Source organism: Schistocerca gregaria, chromosome 4, assembly GCF_023897955.1.
Source record: "Schistocerca gregaria isolate iqSchGreg1 chromosome 4, iqSchGreg1.2, whole genome shotgun sequence".
Taxonomy (NCBI): domain Eukaryota; kingdom Metazoa; phylum Arthropoda; class Insecta; order Orthoptera; family Acrididae; genus Schistocerca; species Schistocerca gregaria.
The window spans coordinates 252,283,054-252,299,303 of NC_064923.1; the positions used below are offsets into that span (position 1 = coordinate 252,283,054).

At 38.8% G+C, this 16,250-nt stretch overlaps 1 protein-coding gene across 5 annotated transcripts in view; it reads right to left on the minus strand.

Moving 5' to 3' along the window:
• LOC126266947 (protein tincar) overlaps positions 1 to 16,250 on the minus strand; it is a 531,342-nt gene that overhangs the window by 27,132 nt on the left and 487,960 nt on the right. For all 5 annotated transcript variants that reach the window (XM_049971658.1, XM_049971655.1, XM_049971657.1 and 2 more), the window contains 2 exons: positions 7,918 to 8,375; positions 1,209 to 1,363 (listed from right to left, as the gene is read on the minus strand). In XM_049971658.1, the coding sequence (XP_049827615.1) occupies positions 1,209 to 1,363; positions 7,918 to 8,375 (613 nt within the window). The remainder of the gene's footprint in view (positions 1 to 1,208; positions 1,364 to 7,917; positions 8,376 to 16,250) is intronic.

A 16,250-nucleotide genomic window follows, 5' to 3' on the forward strand; every position in this document is an offset into this window, starting at 1 on the left:
ACAGCACATAGAAATGATGGCAAGAGATCATTAATTTCTTGTCCAGCATGTGGAACATCATGCTGACAAGGCTTCAATTGTTGTAACAGTTTGAAGAAAATGTCCACTCGAGTTGCACTTTTCTTTTTATTTAAAATCACGACCTGTCCGCAAGACTGTTATCTAGTGGTGTATGTCAGGCATCCTGATACAGCTCATAATGTTCTTTGCCCTCCAAGGACACATAACATAGACCACTAGACAATGGTTTGGGGGGCCAAAACTGGTCATAATTTAAATGAAAGAAACATACAACTGGTGTGGATATTTTCTTCAAAACAAGAGATGATGTCTACATATAATATCTGGAAGATACTGTCGCATGGCTGTATTCTCAATATCTCACTCTATTAGAGGAATGTGAAAATGCCTCCTGTGGCGCTGCTGAAACAACAAGAACAACATTTTCTTACTGTGATTTAAAAAAACATGAAAAAATCTAGTGTACCGCATCATTCAGTCACACACTTTAATTATCACATCAACATTGGCATCCACAAGTGATGGCCAGGTGGGGTGTGTCTCCCTCCCCTGGAATCTGAAGTAAAGAGTTTTTATTCAGATATTGAGTTGATAAACGTCAGCTCTCTTGGGTATAATAAGTTTTTGTTGCCATCCATAAAAATTTAGTTCTTATGGCGTGACATATCTCAATATTCATCAAGTTATTTATATAAAAAATAGCAATTTCAGAGTCTTGCAACCCCCACCCAGCCCCATCCACCACTCCCCGCTGGGAAAAATTTCTGTCGAACCCAGGCACATCAGCAAAACCTGGACCTCACAACAGGGAATCTGTGTAGAAAGAGAAATTTGATTATGTGCCGGACATTTCTATCATCAGTTTTTTCCTCTGCTTTTCTGTGTTGCAGAAACTGCATATCTGTTTTTACATTGTCTTTAATGAAATGTTTAGGCACACTTAAGAAAACTGGGCAGTGGCAATGTGAATCTCTGTCCATGCTTGTATTGTTTGGTAAATTGTCTCCTTTATTCACAAATCAATTAAATGGTGCCAGAAATTCCCCATGTGAAAGAAAAAACATGTGGCGCAGAAAAAGAATTTCACCTATATGTTACAAGCCATGGATGCTGTTCAGCTAAATTTTCTTGTGTGGAAAATTGGGGCCATTTCTCGTGTAGAAAATGAGTACAGAAAGCCACCTTACCTGCCATAACCGTAGAGATAGAGGACAAGACTGGATGCTAGAACCAGCACACTGGAGAGTACATAGAGCGCCAATGTGACCAATGGATTGAGCAAGAATGGTGACTCATTACTGCCAAGAATGGGGAGTGCTTCTGCAGCACCGACTACCTGCACCTGTAAGCAAGAAGAAGTCACAATCCAAGTTGTCTCAAAACTGCTCATGTCACATGTAAATGATAAAGTCTAGAAACCTCTAAAGACATAGCTACACAATTTGCAGAAATATGTTCTTCCACAATCCAGATACCTTTGAAGTTATCATAAATATGTGTGTATTTTCAATCCTTGTTTCATTCAAAATTTCTGGACTTAATACTGAACAATCAGTGCCCTGCAATATGCCAAATGTCTGTATTGTTGCTTGGGGGAATTGTCTTTATGCTCTTAATTTCTTATCAGCCCTGAAAAAAATTGCATTTACAGTTAGTTTCTCTTTCATATTATATGTACGGTGTGTGATGGGGTAATCTGATGAATTCGTATCCACTGATATTTGGTCACAACTGTAAGTGAAATGTTGGGACTATTATTGAATATTAGCACTACTCATACCATTTCAGTACCGTAGCTATATTTTGCACTTCTGTCCCAAAGTTTGTTTTAAAGACTTCCATTATCATTATTATTATTTTGAGCTTTTCCTCATTACAGAGGCTTATCTCCAACATAATAATTTACTTGGAATTTACAATACAAACAATAAATGTTCTTAAACTATATTCTCAAAATATTTCGCCAGGTGTTTCGATCTTGCGTGTCTTCTTTCTCTGTGCCCATTCTCCTCATTGTGTGCTGTACATTTTGGAGCCAGGAGGTCATAGGTCGTCCTCTTCCTCTTCTCCCCTCCGGTTCCCACTCCACTATCAATTTTGGTATTCTGGTTTTCTCCATTCGCCGTACATGCCCGTACCACTGTAATTTCTTCCTATCCATTACGTCATATTTTCTTTCTTTTATTTCCATTCTCCTTATTACTTCGGTGATTCTTATCTTTTCTTTCCTGGAGGTTCTTGCTGATCTTCTCCAAAAGTCCATCTCTAGAGCTTGTAATTTTTTAATATGCTTCAAGTTAGTTGCCCAGATCTCCGTTCCATACAGAACCAGACTCTCTAATATGGATTTGTATATTAATTTTTTAGTTCTGCTCATTACATTCCTGCTCCACAAGACTGAGTTAAGCATCCCAATGACCCTCCGTCTGCTACTAATTCTTTTATTGATTTCTGACTCTGATTTTCCCTCGATTTACAAAATGGATCCCAAATAACAGAAAGTGTTTATCTATTTGATTTTCTTTCCTTCACTGTATAGCTCATCTAAATCATGAGTCAAGTATTCTGTTTTTGATAACTAATCTTCAAACCTCAAGTTTTGTATGCTACTGCTAGTTGATTGCACATATAGTTAGCATCCTCCCCATCTTGTGCTACGACTACTTGATCATCAGCAAATAATAAGTGATGTAGGTAAACTCCATCTCTTATTTCTAATCCCATACTATTACATTTACGTGACCATGTTCTAAGGCTAATATCTATACAGATTTTATATAATCCATTATCATTATGCAGCTTTTATTTTATCCATCTTTTAATTTAAACTGAAATGTTTCATGTCCCAGTAGGAATAGAATATTGCTATGGATCAATAACTTTTCAGAAAAAAAACAATCTCCTTAGGAAACAAAATCAAAAGAATGAAAATGCAGTGCAAGAATAAATAAGAACATTGCCACTGAAAGTTTGTCAATACAGTGTCTCATTGGTATTATACAGTTAGGCATGCTAGTGGATCAGGCATTAACGATCAATGTGTTAAGAAGAATTTTCTTTATTACTTTAAACTTTGTCCATAAATAGGAATGAAATGTAAATGTGTAAGCAACTGGCCAAGCAGCACATGAGTTAATCCTCAATAATAATTACCAAGATTATTTTTTGCTTTCAAGTGACAAGGCACATTTTTCTCTGTCTGGGTATTTCAGTGAACAGACTTGTCTGTACTGGTCAGCTGTTAACCTATGAGAAGTTCACAAGTGACCAGTTCTCAGTGATACATCATGTGACATAAAGTTTCAACATGTGGCATGTTGGAGAAGAAGGACAGAAGACTAAGAGTTTACTGTCCCATGACAGTGAAGTCAGTAGAGACAGAGGACAAGTTCAGATTAGGGAAAGAAATTGGACATGTTGTTTCAGAGAAACAATCTCAGAACTCGCCTTAAGTGATTTGGGTAAATCACAAAAGACCTAAATCTGGATGGCCACCCAGAGATTTGATGCATCATCCTAGAGAATGCAAGTCAAGTGTGCTAACCATTACACCACCTCGTTCGTTTAGGTGTACTGGTCTTAGGCAATTCACAAGGCAACAGTAACGTATTTGTTGGTAGATAACAATGTAGCACAACTTCTTGCTAACAAAACAATAAGTTTGGTTCAAATGAAATTTGTCTACAATAAAGTGGAGCAATAATTCCCATGCAAGACTCCAGAAAAATTTTCCGGGATGTTTGATTTCATGACATGGTAATATTCTGTTGTCAGAATGTATACCTATTGTCAGAATGTTCACCTGACATAGCCATGATTTCAACCTTTGAGAGTATTTCAAAGATGTAGTGTTCAATGTTCAATGACATTCAGTTACAGAACTGAAGAATGTCATTCAGCAGGAAATTGCAGCAACTCCACCAGTGATGACAGAGTGAACAATGGGAAGCTACCAAATGAAGTTATATGAGTGCATGAGGGGAAAAAATGATAAAACTGTGCGACAATATTTAAGTAAACTATAACATATTTTATAATTTCAATATTGTAAGATACTAGAAGGTATCAGATAGATTATATAATGGTAAGACAGAGATTTAGGAACCAGGTTTTAAATTGTAAGACATTACCAGGGGGGACCACAATCTATTGGTTATGAACTGTAAATTAAAACTGAAGAAACTGCAAAAAGGTGGTAATTTAAGGAGATGGGACCTGGATAAACTGAAAGAACCAGAGGTTGTACAGAGTTTCAGGGAGAGCATAAAGGAACAATTGACAGGAATGGGGGAAAGAAGTACAGTAGAAGAAGAATGGGTAGCTCTGAGGGATGAATTAGTGAAGGCAGTAGAGGATCAAATAGGTAAAAAGACGAGGGCTAGTAGAACTCCTTGGGTAACAGAAGAAATATTGAACTTAATTGATGAAAGGAGAAAATATAAAAATGCAGTAAATGAAGCAGGCAAAAAGGAATACAGACGTCTCAAAAATGACATCGACAGGAAGTGTAAAATGGCTAAGCAGGGATGGCTAGAGGACAAATGTAAGGATGTAGAGGCTTTTCTCACTAGGGGTAAGATAGATACTGCCTACAGGAAAATTAAAGAGACCTTTGGAGAAAAGAGAACCACTTGTGTGAACATCAAGAGCTCAGATGGAAACCCAGTTCTAAGCAAAGAAGGGAAAGCAGAAAGGTGGAAGGAGTATATAGAGGGCCTATACAAGGCCGATGTACTTGAGGACAATATTATGGATATGGAAGAGGATGTAGGTGAAGATGAAATGGGAGATACAATACTGCGTGAAGAGTTTGACAAAGCACTGAAAGTCGAAACAAGGCCTCGGGAGTAGACGGCCTTAGGAGAGCCTGTCCTGACAAAACTCTACCATCTGATGAGCAAGATGTATGAGACAGGCGAAATACCCTCAGACTTCAAGAAGAATATAATAATTCCAATCCCAAAGAAAGCAGGTGTTGACAGATGTGACAATTACCGAACTGTCAGTTTAATAAGTCACAGCTGCAAAATACTAATGCGAATTCTTTACAGACGAATGGAAAAACTGGTAGAAGCCAACCTCGGGGAAGATCAGTTTGAATTTCGTAGAAATGTTGCAACACATGAGGCAATACTGACCTTACGACTTATCTTAGAAGAAAGATTAAGGAAAGGCAAACCTACGTTTCTAGCATTTGTAGACTTAGAGAAAGCTTTTGACAATGTTGACTGGAATACTCTTTTTCAAATTCTGAACGTGGCAGGGGTAAAATATAGGGAGCAAAAGGCTATTTACAATTTGTACAGAATCCACATGGCAGTTATAAGAGTCAAGGTACATGAAAGGGAAGCAGTGGTTGTGAGACAGGGTTGTAGCCGCTCCCCAATGCTATTCAATCTGTATATTGAGCAAGCAGTAAAGGAAACAAAAGAAAAATTTGGAGTAGGTATTAAAATCCATGGAGAAGAAATAAAAACATTGAGGTTTGCTGATGACATTGTAATTCTATCTGAGACAAGGACTTGGAAGAGCAGTTGAACAGAATGGACAGTGTCTTGAAAGGAAGATATAAGATGAACATCAACAAAAGCAAAATGAGGATAATGGAATGTGGTCGAATTAAGTCGGGTGATGCTGAGGGAATTAGATTAGGAAATGAGACACTTAATGTAGTAAAGGAGTTTTGCTATTTGGGGAGCAAAATAACTGACGATGGTCGAAGTAGAGAAGATATAAAATGTAGACTGGCAATGGCAAGAAAAGCGTTTCTGAAAAAGAGAAATTTGTTAACATCGAATATAGATTTAAGTGTCAGGGAGTCATTTCTGAAAGTATTTGTATGGAGTGTAGCCATGTATGGAAGTGAAACATGGACAATAAATAGTTTGGGCAAGAAGAGAATAGAAGCTTTCGAAATGTGGTGCTACAGAAGAATGATTTAGATTAGATGGGTAGATGACATAACTAATGATGAAGTATTGAATAGAATTGGGGAGAAGAGGAGTATGTGGTACAACTTGACAAAAAGAAGGGACCAGTTAGTAGGACGTGCACTGAGGCATCAAGGGATCACAAATGTAGCATTAGAGGGCAGTGTGGAGCGTAAAAATCATAGAGGGAGACCAAGAGATGAATACACTAATCTGATTCAGAAGGATGCGGATTGCAGTAGGTACTGGGAGATGAAGAAGCTTGCACTGAATAGGGTAGCATGGAGAGCTGCATCAAACCAGTCTCAGGACTGAAGACCACAACAACAATTAAAACTGAGAAATTGAATTTTAATTTCACTCATTAGACTATGTATATACTATTTAAAAATAGGCTAATCTTATTATGCCTACAAAAACATTAGATTATTCTATTGGAGACCCTGTACGAATAAAACGTATTTGTCTTTTGAAGCACAGATGAGTCTATGTGCTATGAGCAACAATGTATTTCCCCCTACAGTACAGGTCCTCTACCATTACATATCATTTATGCGTGTATGGTTATCAGTTTTATGGCATTGCAGAGTGGATGATTGTATGGAATGGTTGTGAAGTATATTTTTGTGTTAATATTTACATAAATGGATGAAGAAGTGAAAGGAAGGAAGAGAGTGAGATCTGACATTGAATATCCTGTGCTTTCTGAGTGCAAAGAATTGCTGAACTTAAATTTGTCATCCATTTGTGGGTCACAATAAATTGTGACTGTGGTATCTCCATAGAACAGTGCAGACAAGATCTGAGATTTAGTTGAGGGCACTTGGATACAATACAGCGATCAGGAAATGATCATCACCATCTCTCCTTATCTAGTCACTCGAATGCCCATGAGGTTAGAATTCACTTGATTAGTTCTTGATCAAGATTTATCTGTTAAGACAGTTTAACATCATTGACCATGAGATGAGTGTTACATGTTATACATATGTATGTCATAATCTGAAGCTTTTGTAGTCAGGAGCATCTGCCTTCCTAATGAAATTACTCAAGTAGCTATTATCTACTAGCATATATGTAGTCAGCATGCAAGCCATTTTATAATAATTGGTGTTTGCTTCATCAGAATACTGTGAACTTTGCAAGACAGAATTAAACATGAAATTGGAGAACCTCGTAGTCAACTAATTAGATTTTCTGACTGATGTACCAGCTTTCAAGATCATCCAGTCAGAGGTGCCGGTACTGGTGGCGGAATATGCGTGAGGCGTGCTTGCGTGTGTGAAAGTGCATGTGTTTTATTTGCTGAGGAACACTTGGACCAATAGTTACATGGATAACAGTCTTTTTGTTGTGTTTGCCTGCGACTCAATGGGTCATCTTTATTGTGAGTAGCAATGTATCCTATTCCTAATATTGCCACAGCATAGAAGTTGTATGGGGCAAATGTTCACAGTGTAATAGTGATGGTTCTGTTTGGTACTTGTTTGCCAGAGTCCTCTTGTTACCAGAACTTTCTGTCAAACATCTTAGTGCTATATGAAACCAAAATTTCCTTTTGAGCACCATGTGCAACATCACAACATTACAGATCTGCAACGAAAATTATAAGGTCCTGTCCATCAGGAACGGATATATTGTAAAACTATATAGAGACATAATACCCAACACTTACATTTTCCCAATACTTACCACAATTAAAACTGTTAATTCCCATGATTGCACACATGGATGTGCTAGTGCTTATAAAAAATGTGACAGTTCCTCTCTAGATAAGCTTAGCAACAGAAACATCGATAATAATGAGCAATAATGATCTGCTGAATCAAATATTTGACTATATGTTTTGCAGTTTTCTTTACTGAGGTTTTGCACTCAGAAAATAATTTATGGCAATGTGGCACTCTGCACAAGAATGCAGCCACTTCCACTAATTAGTGAGTACAAAACAGTAGTGTATTCTCACCTTGTAGAGAACGCAGACACCAGCATAGGCGAGCAGGCTCTGCACTCCATTAGCAAGTAATTGCAGTGAGAAGAGTGCTCCAAATGCCTTGTTGGTGTGCCAGAAGACAGCTGGGTATCGGACGGCGTAGACTACTAAAGCGGCAGCATAATTGGCGAACTCTGCGGACACTGGCCCGATGGTCAGTGCGGGTTCACGCAGCTGGTCTCCAGAGATAGCGAGCCTCGCAGCAGGTGGTACACTCGTGGTCATGTTGGTGGCAGTTAGTGGTTGCGGAGTGGGAAGTGCACCACCAGTTGCTGGTGCACTGCTGTTGCCATCCGAGGCGGATCCCACTGTCGGACCACCTTCCACTACAGATAGCGGCGTTGTTGCTGGAGTTGTGCTCAGAAAACTCAGAACAACCAACCTATCACGGTTGCCAACGACAAAGTCGAGGTCGGTGTGCCATATTGCCTCTGAAAGATGTAATGGTTCTTGTTAAAACAATGAAAGACAGATCAGATGAGGCACTTTGTTATTCTATAGCTACATCATGAAAAGAACTTTGTTCATGTGGAACATGTAGAATAAAATAACCTATGGATTACATATTTTACAAGAGAACTGTTATGTTTACATTTAATCTTCATGCCAAAAATTATAATAGAAGCAGTTCTACCTCTTTACCATGAACTCATGATGAAAGAATTGTTATTTTTAAAAGATACTCACACGACTGTAATGTCAATTGAGGATCTCAATTCTGCACAGCCAAACAGAGGTGAATTCTGACTCTTGTTGCAAGCTCCTTAACAGGTATTTCTAATACTGAAATATTTTGCTCTGCTTCTAATGTTTGCAATTTTTTTGTGATATGTTTACAAATGGGCAAAAATTTCTTCCATATTATAGGAAATGCCTCTAAATATTCTACATATACTCTGGCACAAAAGTGGTTGGATGTAGTGTATTAATAAATTATGAGACAAAACTACTGGCCAGGACTTAACTTTAGGAGGCAATAAACAGACATAAAAGTAGTACTTAACTTTAGAAGGCAATAAACGGACATAAAAGTGGTAGTGATGACACAATCCAAACTTTCAGATCAATTAGTTCCTTCCTCTGGGAGCAGAGAGAGATATGCTGGGGAAAGGTAAGAAGAAAGGGCAGGATACTCAGACTCTAGGATGAGAGATAACCACCTGTAGTGAAGACAAGGTAACAGGAGTCTAGTTCCAGCAGAAGTGGGCCGCTGGACTACTGAAGGCATTGATACGTGTGTTTGTTGTCACAAATCATGTTTGTAAACTGTAGTGACAATTTTAGCATACGGATTAAAATAGCTGCTCATCATATTTTCAACTGGTACATTCACTGCAATTTGGTAGCTACTGCTGACTTTTCTCTCTTTGAGAACGGGAAGCTGCCAACTCATTATTTACAAATGCAATAAAAAGAGTATCAATATGCTCCCCCCAATGGTGTTATTCTGTTAATCCACTGATTTATATCACTGGTCTGCGGCTCTACCCTTTAAGTGCTACTCCTGTGAATATAAGGGTCCTCTGTTCAAACACTCTATAATATTGAAATATTTGTTCTTCCAAGTAACCCTGTGGTAGTTTGTTGGGGGGAGGGGGGGGGCAGCTAGACTTGGGGGGTATGGAGTATTTTTAAAATGAATAGTGACTTGTAGGCAGCCATAAAACAGTTTCAGTTCTGACCCTGTCACAAACCTGGATAAATAATTTTGTTGGAAGATAAACACCTCACTACACTACATACTAGTGGGGATGGGGGGGTTCTTGGTCAATACTAAACTCAGTAAGGGAAGATAGGCCTGTAATCCATTGTAGTGGTAATATTCAGAAATGGATTTTTAAGGCCAGTGTGAGAAGTATTGAAAGAGTTTTGTAAGTTTTCAAGCACACATATATTGAACTGTCATGCTTCCCAATGCATTTGAAGGCCCGAATTAAATTGTGCCCAATTTGTGGATACAAATTCGACAGCAAAATCACTAAAAATATTTCCATTACCACTTATTTATTTTGAAATAAAGAGTTTGTGATTGGAGATAGCAGCCTTTGAAAAATAAAATACTCATATCTAAAAGGAAACTAACTCTAGATTGTTTAATCAACATGCTCTAAAAAACTTCTGAAGAGGGCTTCGACAAGAGGGTTGCTTACGAAACACTCATGCCATCCATCACAGGATATCGCTCAAATGTATCAACTGGTACTAAATATTACTAACGGAGGATATTGAATGTATACAAAGAAGGGCAACATGAATAGTCACAGATTTGTTTGACTTGTGGAAGAGTGTCGCCAAAATGCAGAAAAACATGAACAGGTAGATGTTTGACTGGAGATTCCAGTTATTCAGCAAAAGTCTAATTACGAAGTTTCAAGGAAAACTATTAAATGAAGAATATAGAGACCATCACCCCTCTGTGTGTCACTTCGATAGAGACTGCAAAGAAATTAGATTAATTACTGCACGCACAGAGTAATTTAAGCAGTTATTCTTCACACAGCCCAAAACAGATGAAACAAGTGACTAAAATTGGTAAGTAGGATTGTGTATGGCAGGCATTCAGCGAAAAATCGATTGCTGGCATTTGGTTGGAATTGGGAATTAGTCGTGTGATGTCCCTAATTCGCTATTTTTGAGCCATCATATTGGATTCACTCCATTTCATTGTTTTCGTATCATAACTTGCATTTTATAACAGTATGTCGTTTCAAGGCAAATCTTGTAAGATTTATGGCAAACACTTGACTCTAGGTACAATTTGTTATACTTAAATGTCAGGTAATGACATACTGGCTGTAAAAATCCTTCAGAGATTTTAAGATAGCAATAATGCTCAAAATTGTATGCAATTACTGTGGTCATGTAGTCAGATACGTGCAGTTACAGAGTTGTAGGAGGCATGTTCATGTCCTAATATATGTTTTCTTTTTATCTTCACATTTGTTACACATTCTGGGGCTCACTTATTTATAATTATGTTCTGCAATATTAGGAATTAATTACATATAAAAGTGTGCTCTCTCCGTTCTGAGTTCCTTCAATTAAACTGTTGCGAGGGAAACAAACATTTATATTCTTTCTTACAAATATTTGTGTGTGTGTGTGTGTGTGTGTGTGTGTGTGTTTTTTTTTTTTTTTTCAATTCATTGTGATTTCCGACGGTGTGCTTAGGCAGGAATCTCGAGAGCACAGTTCAATTTTTTGCATATGTAACAAGCAGCAATCATATTTATAGACTTGCTTGTCAAAAAAAATTTGGCATCAATGAAATCCTTACCAATGCTTTCATGAATTTGGCGGCTAAGACAAAGCTCTAGGCGATAACTGAACATGGTTCAAGGTACAACTTGGCACTTTTCGCATAAAGAAATAAAATTCAAATACTGGTTGCATGCTTTTACTTAGCCCCTGGGCGGATGATGCTGGGGGTGGAAGCTAGCGATCAGTTTGTAGTGCATTGGCTGTTAAGACAACCCGCACCTCCGTCTTCCACAGCAGATACCTTACAACACATAAAACAACTGAATGTGTAATACGTTAATGCATTACTGAGCTGACACGAGAGTTGACGATGAGTCGCCAGAAGGACTATCTCATTTCCGTAAATAGTACTAACAATCTCTATGTACAACATCACATATGGATCAAAATTAATTCACAACGGCTGTTTATTGTTACAGTGGACAATACTGTTATGTAGTTAATGTTGGCAAGGACAGTGAACATTCCAGAGCGGCACAAAGTCAGCTAACTTCAGCCAATCAAAAAAATGGTTCAAATGGCTCTGAGCACTATGGGACTCAACTGCTGTGGTCATCAGTCCCCTAGAACTTAAAACTACTTAAACCTAACTAACCTAAGGACATCACACACATCGATACCCGAGGCAGGATTCGAACCTGCGACCGTAGCAGTCGCACGGTTCCGGACTGCGCGCCTAGAACCGCGAGACCACCGCGACCGGCAGCCAATCACATGGGGCCTAGTAAAGATATGGAATTAGTATATCAGTGGGTTTGAAGACGGGACGTCTAAGTTTGTAGAAGTAGCACTTAACCTGGAGAGCCACAGTACAATAACACAATACAGAGCATTAACAAAGTAACACCACTGAAGTAGGGTATGGGCGGTTATAGTAGCCAGGGCATGTAAAATAGCCACGTGCTTTTATTCCCTTCGAGAGTGTCGCAGCCTAATGGAGAACACTTAAAACTATTCAAAGAGACTTCTTTGGAATCGCCAGCGAGTCTTGTGGAGATAGACGGCCGCACTCGTCTGCAGTGACATATTTTGTGTTTTCTATACATCTGATGAAGAGTAATTGACCAATTCAATTGCGTATATTTACAATGTATGTACTACGACATTTAATTGCTATAGTGCTGGTAAAATGTATATTTTAACCTTGGGAACTAAATATTTATGTATTTGGTAGTTACGTATTGTCGTTTCCAGACAACAATCAGCGTAATTTCGTCCAATCGGGCGAAGTGGCCAGTCGTCTGGTAGGGCAAATCGGCCAAGTGACCACTTCGCCGTAACATACTCTAAATAATTTGCTTAAGCTATCTATTTTAAAACAACCGATTGATAATAAGAAAATAGTCTGTCTGAAAATACGTAGGTATACTAAACCATTAATATATTAACCGATTTTTGAAACGTATGTTCTATATTACACGAATGTGCCAAGATGCCGTCAAATTATTTGAGAAAATCACTGCAACAGTCGTGGGATTCCCAGACTATGCAACAGGCACTGGAAGCTGTAAGAAAAGAAAAGATGTCCTTTGCAAAAGCAGCCAAACAGTTCAATGTTCCAAGAAACACACTTAAACGAAGATTCCAGAAGAAAAACCGTGATGCTATTGAAAATAAGAAGATTCTTGGAAACTTTAGATGTGTTTTCAACGAAAAGCAAGAAGAAGAACTTGTTAGTCATATTTTTGACATGAGACGAAGATATTATGGCATATCAGTAACTGATTTACGACACTTGGGGTTTCAACTTGCTGGGCGGAATAATCTACCACACCCATTTAATAAAGAAAAAAAAGATGGCAGGCAAGGACAGGGTGGCACAGTTTCGGAAAAGACATCCAAACATAAGCCTTAGGAAACCAGAATCCACTTCAATGGCCAGGGCTCAGGGCTTTAATAAAGCTAATGTGCAAAGATTTTTCAACGTTCTCCAGGAAGTGCAAGAAAAACACTTTTATCCTGCTCATAGAATACACAATGTTGACGAAACTGGCCTAACGACAGTTCAGTCTAGAAATTTAAAAGTTTTCACTTCTAAAGGCAGACGCCAAGTTGGTGCTATTACGTCAGCAGAAAAAAGTTTGCTTTCAACAATAGCCATATGCATGTCTGCAAGGATGGGGGGGGGGCATTTATTCCACCCTTTGTGGTATTTCCCAGACAAAGAATGAAAGTTGAACTTCAAGATGGTGCTCCTCCAGGAGCCGCATTTACCTGCCATCGCAATGGATGGATATTTTCATGAAATGGTTTGATCATTTCTTGAATGACACAAAACCTACGGCTGACGATCCAGTCTTAGTTATTCTGGATGGACACGCCACCCACACAAAAAACATAGACTTCATACAAAAAGCGAGAGAAAATCATACAAGCGTAGTGTGTTTGTCACCACATTGTAGCCACAAACTACAATCTCTGTATGTATCATTTATGGCACCTTTCAAAACATTCTATGCCAGAGGTTGTGAAAAGTTTCTCCGAAACAACCCAGGAAGGGCAATGACAATCAGTAAGCTTCTTGGAGAGGCAGCTGTACCGTCTACAGCGATAAATGGATTTCGCAAATGTGTCCCTTTGAATTCGTCTATATTTTCAGATGCAAATTTCGTTGCTGTAGAAGTGTGCATATCGGACATAGGCATAATCTGCGGAGAAAACTTAAATGATAATCGAAGGGACACAGTAAATGAGACAAACAAAGGAAATGAAGGTGTTAAAGACGTAGTTCATAGGCCTATGCAAATTGAAGAAGATGAATTTTATGTTGTTGCAGCAAATAGCGAAGAAGCAGTTGATAGTCCTACTAATGAAAATGAAACTGGTGCAGGAAGGAGAAGTGAATGGCAACAACAATAATGAGGGCACTTTCATGGCTGACACAAATGAGAAGGTAACACAGTCAACATCTTTCGCAGTACGCCCAAAAGATTATAGGCCCACCTTTACCAAAATTAAAAATAGCCCAGCAGCAACAACAAAGAAACGATAATAACCTCTAGCCCTTACAAACCCGATTTGTTAGAAGAATTCAAAAATATGTAGTTACTTCTATATCCTGACAGATACGAATCATTCGCATGTTAACGACATGGGTATAATACTCTCGTCTTTGTATGCTATCATTTGTCACAAACTCGTTTAGATATCTTGAACCATTTATGAAATACGTCGGATGTAATCAATAGTTCATTCTCGCCGAATTATCTGTGCGCGTGGGTGGTAGTGGCCGCGCTTCTCACACACTTTCTCGAGACGGGAAATAGATACAAATGTCCTCTAAAGTTTACAGAAAAATTCGACGTACGAGATACATTTCATATGGCATAAATTGGCAGCGTTTTTTTCTTTTTTTTTTGCATGTTGATGATCCGTTTACTATGGGTTTATTTGTCTATTGTCATTTCTTATTTGTAGCCTGGTTGAGTTTACATTTTGTCATTTGGAGATAATGATTGGCGCTGTGGATTCTAGAAAATGGAGGGCCAAGTGAAGAAATCGGAATATTTCCGGCGTATTCTTCTGTTTGAGTGCAATAGAGGGGTGACAGCAGCGGAAGCAGGCAAAAACATTTTCACTGTGCGTGGGGATGCCATTGGAGAGAACACGGCGACAAAATGGTTTTCTCGTTTTAAGGAGGATCGTTTTGACATTAGTGACTCTTCACGTTCAGGAAGACATTGCGGGTTTGATGAAGATCGTTTAAGCGCATTAATCCACAATGATCCACGTCAGTGTAATCCATAAAAGGCAAGAGTGATGAACTGTGGTTATTCCACAATCGTGCAAGATTTGTTTGCAATGGAGAAGGTTCAAAAACCGTGTGAATGGGTATAAGGAAAAGGAAGGAGTGGTTTAGTCCAAACAAAGCATCAACTCCCCGTGCAATGATCTGCATGCATCCATAAAAGACGCTTTCCCGGGGTGTAACCATCACTGCTGACACTTACTGTCAACAACTGAGGCTTGCTGCAGACGCAGTCGAAGATCGGCGACAAGGAAGACTGCGTGAAATGATGCTACTCCATGATAACGCCCGACTGACAAAAACACTAATTGGGTGCGGAAGACATTCCTTCTTTACCAGATCTTGCGCCCTCAGATTTTTACCTTTTCCGCTCTCTATCGAGCAACTTTCAAGGAAGTTTCTTTCCAGATGAGAAAATGGCTCGACGAGTTCTTCGCCTCAAAACCATGTGATTTCTTCAATCGCGGAATGTAAAAGTTACCCGAGCGTTGGCAGACGGTTGCAAATAGTGTAGGATAAGACCGGGTGTTCAAAAAGTCTCTCCGCAATGCCGTATGATTGTTAGCCGCGCGTGACGTATGCCGCAGCGAATATACTGAAATGAAAACTCAGTGAAATACAAGTTATTAATTTATTGAATATTCATTTTTACTTATAAATTTTCACATTAAATGTTGAAAGTGTCCCCCCTGTTGCTGAATACACAATCAATTCGTCTAATCATGTTTAGAAACACAAGCTGTAACATTTCTTCTGTAACAGAAGCAGTGAAAGTGGATATTGCAGTTTTCAGTTCATCGGTGGATTTTGGACGGTTTTTATAGACAGTTGCTTTCGCTGCACCCCAGAAGGAAAAGTCAGGTGGTGTTAGGTCAGGCGATCGTGGAGGCCAAAGTCCCTGTGAAATTGTGCTATCACCAAAAACATCAGCAAGCAGTGACATTGAAACGCGAGCTGAATGCGTGGTTGCACCATCTTGTTGAAAATAACGGTTCAGTAATTCACTTAACACAAATTCTCCAATGAATGGGTACAGAATATCACTGCAGTATCGTTGTGCGTTTATTGTTTCGTTGAAAAATATGGGACCCAGAATCCGACGTCTAGAAATTGCAATCCAAACACCTATTTTCACACAATGAAATGGTTCCTCATGAATACACAATGGATTTGCAGTATTCCACATACGAGAATTTTGCGAGTTCATGTGCCCTGATAAACGAAACCACGCCTCGTAAGTGCAAAACGTTTCATTAAGAATATCCCTTCCATTTTGTTGAACGAAATTTTTGAACCG